The sequence below is a fragment of the Gekko japonicus genome, unplaced genomic scaffold (assembly GCF_001447785.1).
Source record: "Gekko japonicus isolate JY-2015 unplaced genomic scaffold, Gekko_japonicus_V1.1 scaffold66, whole genome shotgun sequence".
Lineage (NCBI taxonomy): Eukaryota > Metazoa > Chordata > Lepidosauria > Squamata > Gekkonidae > Gekko > Gekko japonicus.
Window position 1 is genome coordinate 1,212,906 of NW_015163605.1, and position 19,642 is coordinate 1,232,547.

Here is a 19,642-nt window from a genome sequence, read left to right on the forward strand (position 1 = left end):
GGAGGAGTGGAGAATCAAACCCGGTTCTCCCAGATTAGAGTCCGCGCACTTAACCACTACACCAAACTGGCTCTCAATAGTAAACTTCTAAACCTCAGTAGTAAACATGTAGCTGGAGGTGGAGAGTGCTGTCAAGTCGCAGCTGACTTATGGCAACCCTGTCCAGTTTTCCACGCAAGATATGAACAGAAGAGGTTTGCAACTGCCTGCCTATGTGTAGCAACCTGGGCTTCCTTGGTAGCCTCTCATCCAGGGCCAACCCAGCCTGTCTTCCGAGGCTGGGCCAGTCTGGGCCATCCAAATCGGGGCAAAAACATTTAGCTAACAACATATCAATTGGTAAACATGACAGTTCCACTGTGAAACTATTATTGCAACTGAATAGCCAAGCTTTCACATGATCGTTCAAACAGACGGCACCGCAGTGTCTGGTACTAACTTTCATTTATTGTACCTGTGGCTGCGAAAGCATGTCCAGGCTCCACGAACAGATCTTTCCATCAGTTGAGATGCTGATGAGGTTATGAGCATTCTGTGTCCCAACCACATTCACACAGTAGACAGGATGCTAAAACAAAACAAAACAGTGGACAACAGAGATTCACAAGGTCTCTCGGAATAATTTACAGACGCTTCAATGAAAATGGAGGGGGGGGGATCAGTGCACTGCTCTCTAAAACTACCATTCAGGTTACAGTGAGAGAAAGGACAGTATTTGGATACTTTAACCACTGCTCCCTAACATGGAGTGCCTGATTTCTGCCTGACAACAGAAGCAGCAGCAGAAGACTGGATTTATACCCCCCTTCACTATCCGAAGGAGTCTCGCAGCAGCTTACAATCTCCTTTCCTTTCCCTTCCCCACAACAGACACCCTGTGAGGCAGGTGGGGCTGAGAGAGCTCTGAGAGAACTGCTCCTGAGAGAACTGCTCTGAAACAACTTGTAACTGACCCAAGGTCACACCAGCAGCTGCATGTGGAGGAGTGGGGAATCAAACTTGGTTCTCCCAGATTAGAGTCCACGCTCCTAACCACTGCAGCAAACTGGTTTTCGGATCATCCATAAATGGGGAGGAGAGGGGGACAAAGGACATCAGCTAACATAGTGCAATAAGGAGGCTCAAACGCATAAGACACTTTATCCATAATCCCCAAGCCAAAGCATTGCTGACGGAGCTGCTCAGCAAGGCAGGCTGCCTGTTACAAGCAGAGTGTAACTTCTGTGCATTCGGACTTCACCCCAGCAGAATGCTGCTCTTCAGGGGTGTGGGTGGATGACTGAAGGCACGATCCCCTGTCAAGTGCAGATAACCTACAGCACTTGAAGCCTGGAAGGAACACTCATGACTATGAGTGGGAATACTATAGAACTGAGAAGTGGTGTCCATTTACAAGGCAAAGAGGGTGGCTAGATCAGGACAAATCTCTGAAGGGGAGCTTAATGCAAATAAGGCTGTGGATTCATGGTTTAAAGAAGAGATGCACATTATATAGCTGGCTGCTATAAAAGATTTCTTAATATAGAACATTTTAAAGAGAAGCAGTCCCAAATGAGTGAACTCCAAATATAACAACAGATCATCACTTCTCACCCTAAGCCAACAATGACCTACATAAATGGGTTAATTTGTGAATAAGCAAGTGCTTTTTTTGTTGAAGATCTTCCACCCCCTACCGTGTGAGCGGCAGCTGAAAGGGGGGTCCTCTGAACCGGAGTTCGCTTATTGCTGCGGTTATCCCACAGCACAATTTGCCCTGAATATGTGCCACCGACCACCAGATTGGGATGAAATTTTGCAAATGTAGCAGACATGACAGCTGACTGTAAGGGAAACAAAGAACACACATGTTATCTATAGTATGGCTACCCACGGTTTTCCGAGTGACATTGAGACCTGGATAAGGGGGGGGGGGGGGGGAAGGTAACTTAGTTTAATGAACAAGTAATTAAAATGGTAGCAGAAACTTTTGAAACTATACAACAGTACAGTATCACATGACATGCAGTTCAGTGCAATGTCACGTTATGGGCTGTTGGATCCACAGTCTAAATTTTTCACCAGCAGAATGGAACCCTCCTGTCTCCCTCCACCCACTGCAGCTGACTCATCTCCATAAAATGCTACTGGGGGGGGGGGAATCTAGTTAAATGAACTTTCAGAATTATGACACTTTCCAAAAATTCCTCCATTTCAGGCATGAGATAGCGAACCAGACATGTACACATTTACTTCCCACTAATACTTTTTAGACTTTCACCTGTTTCTGCTTAAAACATCTGTTTCAACTTACCTTGCTTTACATCATCAGGCTGTACATATTAGTCACAGGTTTAAGGTCTAGCTATACATTTTTAATCATAATTCCTGTAAAAGTCTCCGCACAGCACACGTAAGACTTCATTTTTACATAATCAGGACAAAAACTCCAGCACGGTACACATCTCAATAATCAAAAAGTATATTAAAAAGGCTGCTATACATAAAACCTTTTTTTTTTAAAAGATGAATAGATTCTTCAGCCGTCAACTTATGTTTGCAAGCACATGCAGTTTAAAGTTCACGGCTGCCCAATGAAATCATTATGTTGACAAGTAGCAGGCAGCTCTTGTCCAGATTCATCAACATGAAACCCCAAGCCCAGCAAGACAGAATTCACATCTTACCTGGCAGTGAAAGACATACTCTGGAGTTGTTTTTTTGTATTTCATGTTCCACACAAGGGCCACCCCATCAGGCTCATGAGGAGCATCTTCGTTGTTGTTATAGGAGGAAACCAACAACTCTGGGTACTACACACAAAAAGATACCAAGTATTAAAACGTAAACTCAGTCCAATGAAGATTAACCTGGGGAAGTCAGTTGCATTATCATGAGACCACCAGCCTTATTACTGCCACTTAAATATTAAAGAACATTTGGATACAACAGCACATGTCCAAAAGGCCGTGTTTCATACTTTGGTACATTTGGGGCTGCACCAAGTTCTTGCAACTCACATTAGTCTAGGGCAAGGTTCCTTGAGGTTGCCTGCTGCATAGTTTTTTTCTTTCCACACACTGAATCAGGCTCTGGGCGTTCAGTTTACTCAACCATCACAGATGTATATAACGCAGCAGGTAAAGGAGGGGAAAAAAGCACTCCGCTAAAGGGCTTCTATGGGAAAAACGTCCAACATGGTATTTTCGTTACCTGAGATGACCAGTCCAAGCAACTCACAACCCGATGCTTCGACCAGCGTTCATCAAAAAACTGCCTGTTTAAGGACAGCTTAGCACCTGCCTGAATTTCCCTGCAAAGAACAAACAATGGAAGTGGGCGGACGTAGGATCACTTGCCACTAAGATCAAAACAACACACAGCAACACATTTCCAGACTCCCATATTACCCCTCTTTGTCTTCCAAGTCTCGCCCACTGTAGTCAAAGAAAATGTTAATTTGCTCAGAGAGAGCTCTTTCTACAATCCTTGTAGATTGGTCAAAGAAGCTCAAAAATTCTTCAGAATGCAAAATTTGCTGTTTTTCTTCTTCCGTCAATTCATGAGGGGCAGCTGAGGAGGGGGGGGAAAAAAACAGACTTAGGATTTTATTTTCAACTGCCAGAATAAAAACAATGTTATTTATTTTAGTGACTGCAACAGCTGTACTGCTAAAGTGCAGATTTTAGGTGCTTTAGATTTATTTATTTATTTTATACCCCGCCCTCCCTGCCGAAGCAGGCTCAGGGCGGCTTACATAAAACGTTAAAACACATAGATAGTGACTGGAGTTCAAGTTTATTCCTTCTGAAAACTGTAAGGTAAGAACTCTGTATATTTTCAGTGGGGACTCACAAGGTAAGCTTGAATTTAAGAAGAGAGCCCTGTATTACTCTAAGTGTTTTGTACCTTCCTCCTCCTCTTCTTTACTCAAGGTTTTTTCTTCTTCAGGCTCGACTGGTGGTTTTTGTACCACTGCATCCTCTTCATCTTCTTCATCTGAAGAAAGCAAAGTTGTCACCAATGTTCTGACCACCATGCAGAGATATTACAAGTAAAATACAGTTTTAAAATGTATAAATCACTTAACTGAGTACATACACACACAAACACACACACATCACGTATTCCATCTAACTCTGATCTTTTTCTAGAATAGCATGATAAGAACAGGGACTTCACTGATCAATGGGAGAGTCAGCCAGGCAGTTTGGGTTGCATTTTCTCAACACCCCCCCCCCCCCAATTCCCGAGAAATCTAAAGCAAAGCCTCCAAATGTTCAGCGCTTTCCATTTTGAATTCCTAACCTCTTCCCAGTGTTTGTCATTCCAGACAAAACATGCAACCTCCACACAGTTTTATGTAACATGCTGACATATTAATGCTGCCAAATAAATAGAATCAAGTACCTTAAACAGCCCACAGAGCTGCTACTTCCTTGTGATATGAAACCATCAGTGTCTAATGTTTTTCCTCGCCCCCCCCCCACAGGAAAAATGGCTTGCATTAGTTTTCAGGATGCTAGTCAGAAAGGCAAATTTTGCTAAAGATAATAGCGGGCAGATTACATTTTCTTGTTCTGTCATTCTAAATGCAAGTCTCATTATCGGGATCATGTTTGTCAATGAGCATTTTAAAAGCGGAATGCACTTTCCTTAATTGCAACAAATATCGTGAAGCACTAATGCTGTGGAATACTGAGAAGGTGTATGGCTTGGGGGGCTTGGGGGGGGGGTCTTCCTAGGCTCTGGTCTCTGAACAACGCAGCCCTGAACACAACTCCCAATTACTTCAGTGTTCCAGTATATGAATTTCCTCTGCCTTTCCATCCTCTGCTTCCTAGGGTAAGTTTCTCAAAAGACTTTTTTTTTTTAATTGGTTCAACAGCTCTGTCATCTGCCTACGAGAGAATGGCAGCAGGAGCCTGCGGCACGCCTCGTCACGAGTAATGAGGCCGGATTCAACGGGGACTTGTTTGTTGCCGCTGTCCCCGTGACCCACGTTCAAAGTCACCTATGGGAAGAAAGAGACATCCGAGTGGTCAGGAGATGGGAACCAGCTGCCAAGCCAAGGTCCCAGCAGCCAGGCCAGCTGACTAGACAGCAGCAACCAGATGGTACTGCTGGGATTGTCTCTCCCGCTCGGAGGTGGCAATGGGATGGCACAGCATTTTTCTGCCTGACTGCTTCCAATCATGTTTTTTTTCCCTCCAATGGCAAGCCTGTGCAATTACTAGCTCTCCAGGAGGTCTTCAGACAAGCCTTTACCCTGCAAACAAAAATACAGCTTGTAGGGCCTACCAGCTGCCAAACCACACACATAGTGATAGGCTGGAGCGGGGGAGTTGGGGGGGGGCAGGCGGGAATCTAACTCCATAGTGTAGGCAATAAAAATATAACTGTACCTGAAGGAACAAATGCTTTAAATGACACTATATAATGCACACAATAATACAAACTCCAACTTAATCAAAATGATAATGACGTGTGCCAATCCCGCATTACACGAAATGGAGCGATTTTTACGTTCTGACAAGTTTACAGAACTAGGATAAATGGCATGAATGATTTCAATATATGCTCATACTTCTGAACCAAATGGTGAAGGTTAAAATCTTTCCTTTCAAGGGCCTCAATCAGCCACAAAGGAAAACAGTAATCACTGTCTTTTCAGCCAGCCCAACCGCATTTGTCAGCCCTTTCTCCGTCAATGCAGCCAGAGCAATCAACCTGCCAAACATTCAGAATGGAAAAACAATCTGAAAATACAGGGTATAATGCACCTGCCAGTGAAAATGGCCATTTCAAGAAAAGCTAGTGATCTCAGTGACCCTGCTGAGGAGGCGGTGGTGCAAAGGGGAAAGAACGCGTGAAAGAATTCTTAGTGATCTCCACTCTCTTGCACATTGACATTTCCTTACAAAGCATGCCAATTATAGCTTTTGTGCTACTTAAAAAAAAGAAAGCTTTTTTTTGGGGGGGGGCAAATAATCACACAGAGCAACAGAAAGACACTACTCCTTTTTAGATGAATTTGTACATACAATGGACTATTAATCAGAAAAACTGGATAACGGAGGGACTCTATGCTGTGTGCCTCAAACAAAACTGGATTTCCCCCTCAAGCCCTGGGGTGGGGAAAATTGATAAATGCTTAATTTTCATTTAATAGATGCAACATTGTAAATAGTAAATTACAAGGCAATGACTAGATTAAAGAATTTGGTTGAATTAAGCGTGGACTGTTTTCCCTTTGTATGCAGGCTTACAGCAGCAGACAATGACACAGAGTTACAAGTGTGAATTCCCCTCCGCCTAAGTTGTTTTGGGCTTTGCCATCAATTAAAGCAAAAAATTAAATTCCAGTCGCCCAGCCCTGCCACACCATCCTGATTCTAAGTACCATTTTCAGTGACAGGAGTCAAATTCTCGTCAAACGCAGATGGCCAGCCCTTTAAATGCTGAAGTGACCTCTTCATTTACATACATTACAGAGAAAAGATCTAGCCAGTTGCCCCTCCCTCCTCACATTTTTCAATGGTGATGGCACATATTATGCAAATGAGATCCAAATTCCTTCTTGTGCGAGACTCCATGTTTGCTGTCAGTCCCTAGGAATTACTATTGTTGCATTTGAATACTGGATGCGTTATAATAGCAATTACTTAAACATACATTAGATGTTTTGGGGCAGTTTCTCATCTCCACTTAAGACACCTTGTTTTCAGATGTATGTATGTGCCACTGTACAGATGACAGGGAACTTTAACCCTATCATGGTTACATTAGATCGCTTAATAGCATGCTGGCAAATGAATCACACTCTAGAACAAAAAGAAGTCTACCTATAGCATAGAAAACAGCCAGAGTCCAGCAGCAACTTAAAGACTAACAACATTTGTGGCAGGGTGTGAGCTTTCATGAGTCACTGCTCACTTCTTCTGAAGAAGTGCTGTTAGTCTTTAACTAAATTTTGTTACTCTTCACTGAACTCTTGCTCTTTTCTGCTGCTACAGACAGACTAACAGGGCTCGGCTACCCATCTTGACAAAACAACAGCTCTCCTTATATGCGCATACTGGCTTCCTGTCTCCACCCAGATCCAGCACAAGCTCCTGGTCTTTACCTTCAAAGCCATGGCCTCCAGCCTTCTTTCTCCTCTCTGTCTGGCACTGACTTCTTCAGTTCTTCTACACACAACTGTTCAAGCTGCTCACATAAATGACTACTACCTTCTCTACCTTGTTACCCGTGATGCCTACAGCCCCACTTCCTGAACACCTATAACAATGCCTCCCCCTCAGTCTTTCTTTGAAGCTCACTTCTTCTGTAAACTCTTTAGCACAGTCCCTTAGCCTTTATCTCCTTATAAACTATGTAATGTGTAATTGAATTAATGCCGCTGTATGAAAGGGAGAAGAGAGGATTGTAAAAACATCATAGTTAAAATAGTAAAAAACAAAAACCCAAACCCATGCACTGGCTTTTAACGTTAAAACAGAAAGAAAAGATCCAGATCATGAGACTCCTGTGTCACATGCAGTTTGACCCAAGCCCAGTTTTAAATTGTGACTATGTGGGAGCAGGATTTATCTTTTTTAAAAAACTTTTAAAGCACCATGCACCCACTGACAGCAAGATATAAAATCAAACTACTGCCGTCACGAGAAAGCCTAGTGATCAACTGTCATATGTGCCAATTTCTTCACTCAAAAATACAGGCTCCCCAAAGGCTCTTTTTATTAATGACCAAATCTCACACACACACACACACACACACTTTACTTCTCCCTCCTCAGTCTCTTAAATCTATATTTCCTAGTATTAAATGCTGCAAACATAATAGTGCAATATGAAGTACAAATGAAAATCAGATAATGCCAGATAAAGCAGAGCATTCAATGTCTGCTATAAGAGGATGGGGCAGCTATATTAGCTTTGGATTCTGTTAAGAGTCCGTTTTTTGAGAAGCTCCCATTTCCAGCTTTATCCTTCCACCACTTTATCCTTCTTGTGATTCATATCTATGATTTATACCAGTATCGCACTACTGTGTTATTTGTTTCAGTTTCTTTAAAATCTAATGTGAAAAACTTTTAATAGCCACACAAGAACATCACAATGGGAAGCGGAGCTGTCCGTCAAATCATTTTATTGATGAATATTCATTACGATATGCTAAGTGGTTAACTCCATGGTTTTTTTTCCTTGACAGAGGATCTAAGGTTACAAGATAAGCATTAAAGAATGCATAAAAGTAGCAGTTACTCCGAAAATGCCAAATCCCTTGTCAATGAATGGCAGATCTAGGTTTAATGAACCAGTGAATTTTTACTTTCCGTTAACATCAAAATTGTGATGTATTTTGGCGAGATGGAAAGAAAAGCAGGGCTGTAAATTAGACAGCCCCCAGCAAAAACACTGGAGAGTGAAGTTCCAGTTGTCTGTGTAATCTGTTGCTGCAGAGTAGGTTAATCAAAGTTAAATCATCTGTGAAATGGGTGGCTTTTGTTAAGCTGAAGGAGTCTTCCGCTCACATTTGCTATCTGTATTTTGTTTGATAGTTTAGGCAGGTACAGAATAAAAAAAAATTCTTAAAAATGACATCGCTGTAAGAAATACTGTGCTATTCAAGTCACTTTTTCAAAAGTTATACAAGTACCTGGGGGACCCACATCCTGACTTCTTAAAAGAAGGAAATGAGGGATAAGCCTTAGGAAAGCATGACTACTTCTTTAAAAGGCTGATCAAAAAAAGCAGTGGTGGTGACACAGTTCAGAATCACCAACTGGCTTTTGTTTACAACGCGTATAGAAAGCAGCACTCTTTGCCTTACTGTTAGGAGTCCTGCATATCACTGTGCTTATAGTGACATCTGTCAGTAACGTTGCGAGGTAACAGCTTTTGTCTTTCATTCGACAGAAACCTAGTTGCCTGTTACTGATATCAGTGAATAATTGGCAGGCAATCTGAAGTCACTTTGAATCCCTCAAATGAACACATCAACATCCAAACCTCCAGTGACTACTTAACCTAGACACTCTGTGTACTTTTCAATTCATAGGGACATAGGAAAAATAAACATAATGATGAAACTGACACAGTGAACACTGCTGTATTATGGGCACAGAGGATATCACAGGCTCCATCTATGACACAGCTCTACAAAACAGCCTGGCACAAGTAACTAAGAAAGAATAAGGACCAACATCGCATTTTAGTCACTCATTCCCTTGAGACTGTTGATTCACATTCTGGGATAATGGCATCTTATTTCAGAATGCAGGACTGACAGGAATATATGCAAGGTTCTGTTAACACACTGGGTTCTGTCCAGAAATGTTGTATTGCTGTGGGAGCAGTCTGCAAAGAATTAGATGGACAGACTGTGGTTAAGAACATAAGTATGGTCATACTGGGCTAGACCAATAGCCTATCAACCCAATATCTGTCTCCAGCCATGTCAAGAAATGGATGCTTCAGACTGCCTATGGAACAGAGCAATTACGGCGTGATTTCCCTCCAGTTGTTCATTTCTGACATCCAACTGTAACAGACTTAGGGGCACTGAGCATGAGATGGTTACTAATGAATCTATCCTTCGGGACTTTTCTAATAATTTTTTTTTAAATTCCAGAAACAGATCTGTATTTTTGCAGTCAATGTCATCATGCACTGCACCTGTAAGAAGCACTATACGGTCTTTTGCTTCAAGCCTGCAGCCTGGTGCTTCTGCAGACATTCTCAACAGATCAAGGGTACGCAGATTTAGAGTATGTCCCCCAGGAGAGGTATTCACAGAACTTGTTTTTTAGCTTGAAACTACAGCACACTAAGAGCAGAATATTCTTATCAAAGTAGCATTTTTGGTGCTTTATGTGATAAAGCTGGAAACAAGTTTAGCTAAAGTTTGCATTTCTCTTGTCAAATAGCCTGAATCTTCTGAAGGCATATCAAAGCTTGTAAGAACATCTGAAATAAAAGTTGTGAACTTTTAATCAGGAAGTGTGGAGTTACTATCAAATGTTCCAACTACAACCCCATGCTTTTAATAATCACATAAATGAGAGGGAGAAGTGAGATAAGTGATTTCAACTACTAAAACACATTTCAAATAGACGAACTGGTTAAGCAAAATGTAAAATTTGCTGATAACAGCTGCACTCCCCACCCCAACCAAACCAGTTGAATGATATATGCCTTAAAGAACACACATACAATAAGTGAACTTTCTTCTCTTCCTTCACTGGTTACAGAAACACAAGCCAGGAACCAAAGAAGTTATAGATGCACATAGATGACAGTCATGTCTGTGCAGCTTCAGCTTTGAGATTTTTACTCATGTCTAAGAAAAAAAGCCCCTTAGGCTGCCAGAACTGCTGCAACCTGCCACCCCCCCAAAAAAAAAACACTTCAAAGAAAGAATGGAACATGGTGCTTGTTCTCATGGGCACATGTGTATGCCACCTTTGGACGGCTATCATTTTTGGCTCCACTGTTTAACATGTGAAAGAAACCCTACAAAACGTTATTAGAAAGCATTTCCTTGACAAAATAGAGAACCATATGAAAACAGATGTGAGATCAGAACACCTAAGGAAGGAAGAATCCAAATGAAATCTAAAGAAACCATGACAACGGTAATTACTTATCCTGCAAACATTTTTTTTTTGGGGGGGGGGTTGCAAGAGAGGTGATGGATCCAGCCAGGCATTTCCATGAGTACAAGGCCAAGGGAGCATGACTTCTGTACCTCCCCCCTCTCACAGCAGTCCTAAATGCCCGTCGTCCCCCCCCAGTGTGTTCCTGGACCTCTCCTGCACTGGATCCAATTGAAGGTCCCAAATTTATTTCTTGTGGCATAACATCTTATCCTGATTTTGTACTTTTATTTTTTTAAGGATGAATAGTATAAGTGAAATAGATATTCACCTTCCTTTGGCTGAGTCATAACTGGTGTCTGGGTTTCCTTTGTATACGTGACTGTTTCTCGAGGAGGAAAGTCAACTTGTGTAATTTTTGACATCGCAAGTTTAATGGGCCCACGTCTAAATAAAGTGAATAAAGAAATTAGAAGTCATATATTAAACAGAATCACAATTTGTTTCACTTACACAAAACTTCAGACTTTGCACAGACAGACAATTCATGATTCACCATATATACAAGCATTAAGCTAAACTATCAGGGAAATATGAATAATTCTGTTTTTAAAAACAGTTGGAACTACATAGAAAAATAAGTTTTTTTAAAAAAAAATCTGTGCTAAGTTTAGGTTTGCTATGTGACTCCCTAAGTTGGCAAAAACACTGGCTCTCACAACCAATGCTTGCTTAAAATAGTCTGCCATCATAATGCAACATAATACAACACAAAATGTATGCATTCTGTGTTAACATTACACAGTTGCAAGTCATGATTTAACTTTTAAGAATTCTATGACCACGATTTTTCCATGTTAGAATAAAGCAACTGCAGTTATGAACAGAACAGGAAAGCAAGTAATCTGCACTACACAGCAGACTGTGCAATCTATATATTTTGAGATTCCAGTGAAATTATTTGATCCAGGTCATGTTTTCCCAATAAATATTCCTAAGAAAAACACATTTTCCTTTGGTTGCATAAAAAGTTCTAGTTTAATGGAATAAGAATGTCTATTTACTATTTTTTAACTGTTCAAAGCCTTTAACACATTATCTGAGTGACGTAGGCCAGTATTATGCCACATTAAAAATGTGTGACCTTAGGCAAACCATTCAGGGCTAAAATGAGGTTTGAATCCATTTATACCTCACTGTTGATGCTATTGACTACAATGCTACACTGTTGCTTCCAACAGATATCTCAACTGCAAGTCAGTCTAATCAGTCTATGGTATACTGGAGTGGGAACATTGCACAAAGCTATACCAAAGGAAAAATACTGCTAGGGGACAGAACGTGACCTTTATAGAAATCAGTGAGATTTAACAAAAGTTTATAACCAAATGTAACTGGCTTTAGGTTTAGTAATCCTACAGCAATGAGTTCTTAAATCTTTTTTGCTTAATGGGTACATACATAAAATATCATTAAAATGGAATGTTAAAGAATGAGTCTTTATAAAGGATCTTTAAGATCCTAATATAATTTCCCAGATGGCAGGCCAAAAGTGCGCACGCACAATTTTTGCACACTTATCTGCCAAACAGCTCTCCCCTCCAATCAACACAATCCTCCCCCCTTTTAAAACATGGATTTGGGATTCAGTCCTGAAGCAGCTGACTGATATACTGAATACTACACTCTGATAGTGTGAACACAGCCTTAATGGCTCATAGCAAAAGCCATTTTTAAATGTTACTATATTTTCAGAAGTGCATTATTATAAAAACATTTATCATTACACAAAGATGGAAGATAATAAATCTCTGCTGTACCCCAGATCGGAATCAGAATGGAGCTGAAGAACTGATGGATCAGTATCCCAATGCAGCGTCCTGATAATAGAGGTTGAATGAACAACCATGCAGCATTAGCAAAAAAGGTCAGAGATTAGTAAAGCAAGAACATTCTATGAAATGTGAAAGCTATTGTAAGTTTACAGTCACATCATGGCATCAGAAACAAAACGATAGCAGTTAGTGAAAACTGACTCAAAGTTCAGTGCTACAACAATACACACAATAAATATAACTGTTAAAACACAATTCAAAGCAATTAGTAGGACTGCAACATTTAGTTGATCAATCAGTTAGATTTACTGATTACAGACCTTTCAATCAATTAAAAAGATGGTGCCTTTTTAATTGGGTAGAAAGCTTTTAAATTATTTCTATTTTCTAATGCAAGAACTTACAAAGTTCTCATATGGCAAGTGCTACCTTGGAAGAGGATTCCCTAATTCTTCACACATAAGAGGGGATCCCTCTTCTAAGATGGGACTTGATAGAAGGAAGAACATAGGGTTTTTCCTACTTCAAGTATTGTTATTCATACTCAAATGTTTACGGATTTAAATTAATCAACTGATTGAGCAAAAGTTATAATTAATGGACTAAGATTCCTTTAACCAACTGATAGCCCCAGCAATTAAAAGATGTGTCTGGTTGTTTAAAGATGGAAATTTGAGTTGCAGGACAGCACACATAAGAAGACAATAACGGAAGAGATTAACAACACATACACAAATTAACAACTTCATTTAAAGCTGCACAGCTTTTGTAGAGTCATCTGAAATTATGTGTGTTAACGTAACGCAGTCTTGCCCCAAGCATTAAATATGTTCAGGAAATTGTCATATTGGTAGAGGAAATGAGTCAACACATAAACCTTTGGGTACAGGAAAAAATGCTTGTCCACTGGGATATACTACTGCTAGTGTTTCCAAGATGTGACATTGCTATAATTATGGGTTAAGCACTGCCTTGGGCTTATAAATGTCATTTAATTTAAAGCCAACTCAAGACAGTCAATGTCATAGAAAACAGCTTGCTAAAAGAGATCAGTTCTAAGTATGCTTACTCAGAAGTGAGTCCCAGGGAGTTGGAGATTTACTTCTTAATAAGTATGCTTGAAAGGCAACTTTATATTACAAAGGATCTCAAGTAGTAGGTATCAACATACCTTACATTAAATTTAATGCATTATCTGTTCAAAACATTTTTACCCTGCCCCGTCCATCTTTATACAGGATACCGAGTTAGGCTTTTTATATTATTTAGGCTTGCAGTCTAATGGCAATGCTAGGAGGATTAATCAAAGCAATTTTAGATAAGCATATCAGAAATCCTAATGACAAAATAACCTTTTCTATACTTTATCAACAATTTACCGTACAAGAAGGAAAACACAACCTTGCACATAGGTATTATGTTATGAGCACAGAGTCATGGATAATCAGATTTGTGAGAATATACACATCTTGAACAAATGGAATGTGTGCTGATATTAAGCAGATAATCAAATTACTTTTAAATAACCAGAAAATCAACTCAGATGTACTGTTGAGAAATAAAACCAATTTGATTACACATTGCTTTGAATTGACACTGTTACCACAGATGAGGTTAAAAATATTAATTATTCCAAGCCTAAATTCACCAGCAGTCAACAGATAAATTCACAGATGCAGTGCCATTCCAAGAACCTTTTTTTTCTGTGGGGAAGCCTCATTGAATAGCCCCAAGTAGAATTAAGGTAAGAATGCTCCCATGTCCTCTCAAGTATAAAGGTAAGCACAAGAAGTCCCTCTGCCTTCCTCCACCTTGGCTGGGTGAAAAGAAGCTGCAGGGAGCCAATGTTACTGCAGGGACTAGGTTGGTGGGGTAAAGAGACAGAAGACCTCTCTTCTGACCTTCCAGGCTCTTCCTCCCTGAAAAGTTACTTGAATTAGCAGCACAGGGCACTGTAAGAGGACCAAAGGGAAAAGAGGAAAGGCCTGAGATGGCCTCGAAGCCGAAAATTCTTCATCCTTGCTCTTCCAAATACAGACCTTGTAACAATGTAAAAACAGCCCTTCTCGCTTAGAACTACAGTCTACCTGTTTCCCTGTCCTGCTTCTAAAATTGGTCAGATGCCTTCAGGAAGCCCACATACAGGACGTGAAAGCAACAGCACCTCACTTGTTAGACGTTCCCAGCAGCTGGTATTCAAAGTATATGAGAATCTGTCCTACAATGAGTCAGACCTTTGGTTTATCAAGGTCAGTAGCATCTACTCTGATGGACAGTGGCTTTCCAGGGTCTCAGGCAGGCATCACTGGTTACCCGATTCTTTTATATGGAGTTGCTTGGTTCCTTTTACAGACAAAACGGATGCCATAGCCTTCCCCCTTTTACTGGCTCTACAAATGGAGGTTATGTGTGTGGACTCTAATCTGGAAGAACCAGGTTTGATTCCCCAGTCCTCCACTTGCAGCTGCTGGATGACCTTGGGCAAGCCATAGTTCTGTCAAAGCTGTTCTTGAAAGAGCAGCTCTTGAAAGAGCTCTCTCAGCCCCACCTACCTCACAGGATGTCTGTTGTGGGGAGGGGAAAGGAAAGGAGATTGTAAGCCACTTTGAGACTCCGACTAAAGGAAAGGGTATAAATCCAACCACCGCCACCGCCACCTCCTCCTACTTCTATGTAGTTACCATAGCCATAGCTAGACCTATCCTCCATAAAGTTGTTTAAAGCACTCTTAAAGCTACCACGTGAATTCCATATGTTAACCATGCGCTGTGTGAAACAGGACTCTCTTTTGGCCACTCTGAACCTTCTGCCTCAATTTAACTGGGTGACCCTAGAGTTCCAGTACTATGAGATGAAAATAAAAACCTCTCTTTCATCTATTCTCCTCCAAACATGCATAGTTCTAAAACTAAACTTCTTAATCGACTTCAATACAAGTTTTTTAAAAAACCAAATACTTAAGAATTTCCTCACTGGGAAGGTGCTTTATCCTCATTTGTTGCTCTGTACATTTTCTCCTTCATAGATGATATGCCATCCTTCTTAACAGGCATTGACTCAAACTGTACCTGATACTCAAAATGTGGCAGTTATCACTGGATTTACACAAAGGCATTATGACACCTACAGCTTTTCAGTGCCTTGCCTACTAATTCCTAACTCTGGGTTTGTCTTTTTCACTGTCACCATACACTGAGCACTCATCTACATGTAACGTGGAAGATCTTGTGATCAAGATCACTACTATTTTGGCTTGTTTAAGGTAACTGCAGCTGCAGCAGAGCCAGAGCTGGATCATGGCTGCAGTGTGAGGAGCAGGGATATTGCATCAAACCATTGTCCTGATCTCACTCACCCTCCCAAAAGCTGCTATTTGTCCTGCAGGGGACAATGTACTGGAACCCATATGGTCCCTGCTTGTTTTCCCCTCATCGGGCAAACATCTGTTTCCATGAGGGGAGAATTTTCATCAAGAAAACACTGCATGGAAAAAGAATTAAACACCTCTTCGTCCTCTTCTGTCACTGTGACCTCAAACTGAATCAAGTCTTCTCAGTTTTAATACAAAACGCACAAGAGCCTAATCGTGAAGCTCCCATATAGTAAGCTCTGAGCTGATGTGTTCAGTGAAGTTCATCACAGACCTCTTCAGGTAACCGTAACCAATTCAGACCACTGTCGGCACATAAGTGAAGTTATTTCTCCCCCCCCCCAACATACTCCATTTGACCTTTATACTGAATCTCATTCACCTTTTTTTTGCCCAGTCACCAACTTGGAGAGTTTCTCCTGGAGTTCTGTAGTCGATTTTGGATTTCACCACTGCAGCATAATTTGGTGCTAACTTAGCTATCTTCGCTAATCATTCCTAATAAATAGCCCTGATATAAAACCTTGAGGGGATCACTCCCCATTATTACTCTCCACCGTAAAATTATTTATTTATTCCTATCCTGCATGCTTTTTTGCCACAGGACTGGGGTGTGTGATAATTTAGATCAGAAAAACAACGAAGAAAGAAGGTTCGGAAATCCTTCCCCCTCAGTACTGTTTCCCCAACATGTCTGCTCCTCTCCTGAAATGCTCTAAACTTTTAAAAAGTTTGCAAGATGCTGTTTTCATATACACCCCACTTTTCTCTCTGATGGGGATCCATTGGCTTGAATCATTCTCCTCTAAGTCATTTTACCCTCACACGCCACCACAGAGCCATTTCCCTCAAAAAATCATCCTTACATGGTCTAAGTCAGGGGTGTCAAACATAAGACCCATGGAACAGAATTGGCCCATCCAGGGCTCTTATGCAGCCCGCAAGTAACTGGTGCAAGGGAGGAAACAGGAGACTGCTTGGGGGAAAGTGGGCGGAGCCACTCCAACTGTGGCTTCAGCACAGCAGAACAACCTCCATCTGCAGCAGTCAAGCAGTGTGGGAATGTCAGCCCAGTGCTGCACTGCTGGGTCTCCAGTCTACCCAATTGGGTTTTCCTTCAGACCCCCCTCCCAACCAATGCTCCCTCTAAACCGTGGAATCTTGTGAGTAAAAATTCTACTTTGTAAGCTACTGGCATTAAAGTTGTGAGTGAGCAATTTGGGTGCTGCATAAATTAGTTTGTTCTGGAGCCATCCTTCCTGAGCTAGGACAAAAATGTGTGAGCTGGAGGCTAAAAAACTGTGAGCTAGCTCACACTGACTCAGCTTAGAGGGAACACTGCTCCCAACCCATGGGGCCTTGCAGTGAGAATACACCAACTCAGAGCCTACCAGCTGCTGTCCTTTATACACTTTCTAGCTCTGGTACTTGGCATTACATTTTATGGCCCGGCCCAACAAAATGACATTTATGCCAGATCTGGCCATTTTAACAAATAAGTTTGACACCTCTGGCCTAAATGAAGCTCATAAACATAAAACAAGAACTGAATGGCTTTCACTTGATCTGCACATGATTGCATCTAGTCCCAGATCCCTATGCTGATAAAGAATCTGTGCAAATCCATAAAGATTGACACACAGATTCTTAGATTCTATTTTGTGCTGTCATACAGTATAGCCCTAAAGCTTTATAACCTGCAGCAGAATTGGATACCTACCAACATGAATTTGGTATCTGATTACCTTCCTCTCACAATGCACACACTATGGAAATACAGCTTCTGGAAAGGACACAGAGCTGTCATATGTAAAACACAGTCGAAGATAGAGAGTACATTTTTAACATGTGTTTACTCATGTGACAGCATGCCTGGGGGCTTATTGTTAATAAAAAGAAAGAGTCTTCTTACATGGCAACTGGCAGTCAACAATCTATTGCTTTACTGGGCCAGCTGGTGCCAACCTACCCCCTGACAAGTCCTTAAGTGGGTTCTGCACAAGGTTTTACAGGCAGCCCATTCCTACTCCCCCCCCCCAAAAAAAAGAACCATCCCACCCCAAAGTGAAAGCACAGGCTGCGACAGTGAAAACCAAGAACCATCACCAACTATATAAAATACAGCACATTCATGTTACAAGAAAAGCTAAACTGGGGACATGGTAAACATTGTTTGTGCTTCGGCTTACTGGAAAACAACTGAAAGGTTCAGTGACACGTTCATTAAAAACAGAAAGCAAAGTTCAGTAATGCACAATAGCCAAAGAGGAAGGTCAAAGAACCAACTAAGTCAAAGTGCCAACAAGGATCCTTCTTAAAAAGACTAGGGCTATATAGACCAGAATGAAGCAGCCTTCCTTACAGTCAATCAACCTCAAGTGCAGAGCTGACTGGATGTTACATGGGGCAACGTAGGATTCAATAAAAGCACTGGCAAATGGACTGTGTGGGCCACCAGTAGCTATGCTAATTGCTTCTGATCCTCAGTCCACCAGAGAAGTATCAATTTGTGTAAGAACATCATATTTTTTTTAACGTTGTAAAACCAACCACAGAGAGAGATTTCTGAGACATATTACAAACAAATATATAATAGATTCAAGTTGTGATGATGTTAAGTTTTACTGATTTCCTTTTTCTCTCAAAGTCTCAATATTTAAGTACAGAACACAGGAATCTAAATTAAAACACTGTTCAAATGAGCAGCTCTCCAGGATTTATTATTAGACACACATCAGTAGATGAACTAAATGAATCTTTAAGCTGCTTTACAATAAAAATATAGGGCATGGTACCTCTCACCTTCACTGTGTGTGCACACCTACCATTCCTGAAATGGAAAGATCGCATGCTTCAATGCCTTCTGAATCAGAGACCAGCAGCGGCTTTTCCTAGCAAAGAACTTGCTTTCAGCTTTGGTACATTCCTGGATGTACCTCTGAGCTGGAAAGCTAATGTTGGATAGGTTAATAGGAAGGTTACTGAACTCCTGTTCTGTGTAATGACCAGCGTGTGCCAAATAAAGGCAGGAAGGAGTATTCCCATGGGTCCTGTGGTATACTGGGAGGGATCATGCCCATAAATTTTTGAAGAACATATTTATTCAATCATGTAATGCTGTCCATCCTAATATTATACTGCACTCACGAGACCACACAATATTTAGCACTGAAATCTTTAAAACAGCATACCTAGAACCAACAGCACCGTCCCCGGAATCTTGGCTTCCAGCCTCGCTTGGTGTGCTCACAGATTTGGAAGATGGAGACATTGGAGGAGGGACTAAATAGTGAAACAGACAGGTATCCGCTGTTACTAGTCGTAGAGGTTGCACAGCTTAGGATGTTTCCAAATTAATTTTAACATGGAAGCATTAAAAAGTGATGGCAAACAAAAAAATAAATGGATGGAAATGAGTAATAGAAAAAAAGGGGAAAAGACAATGTTAACATTCCATGCTGGAGACTCATGCAGTTCTTGGCATTTAATGCATTTGGGGTTACATAAAAATATAATTTGCACAAAATGCTGGAAATAAAGAAGATGCCATTAAAATGTCTTCATGCTAAGTTAACAAGCTGGCTAACCAGAAATTAAAACAAATAAAAAATATATTGAATTTGAGTTTGTTGCATTGTGTAATTCCAGTGATGGGGGAGGGGCATAAAATGTCCCTCCAGTAGTATTATAAATTTATAACTATTCACTGAAGACTCTTCTGTTCAGCTAAGCCAGGATTTGACTGGTTTTATTCTCAATTTCTAAAAAACCCTCTTAAGGGAAAGCTTGTTTGTCAACATTTTGTGTCATGTGTTATCACATGGATGAAAAATAAAAGTAGCAGCATGTAACCTAAA

At 40.9% G+C, this 19,642-nt stretch overlaps 1 protein-coding gene across 1 annotated transcript in view; it reads right to left on the reverse strand.

Moving 5' to 3' along the window:
- The window catches only part of DYNC1I2 (dynein, cytoplasmic 1, intermediate chain 2), a 43,929-nt gene that overhangs the window by 7,065 nt on the left and 17,222 nt on the right, over positions 1 to 19,642 (reverse strand). The window contains 9 exon segments of the mRNA XM_015407263.1: positions 455 to 568; positions 1,677 to 1,823; positions 2,667 to 2,792; positions 3,193 to 3,292; positions 3,390 to 3,552; positions 3,889 to 3,978; positions 10,912 to 11,027; positions 12,401 to 12,460; positions 18,977 to 19,067. Of these exon segments, the coding sequence (XP_015262749.1) occupies positions 455 to 568; positions 1,677 to 1,823; positions 2,667 to 2,792; positions 3,193 to 3,292; positions 3,390 to 3,552; positions 3,889 to 3,978; positions 10,912 to 11,027; positions 12,401 to 12,460; positions 18,977 to 19,067 (1,007 nt within the window).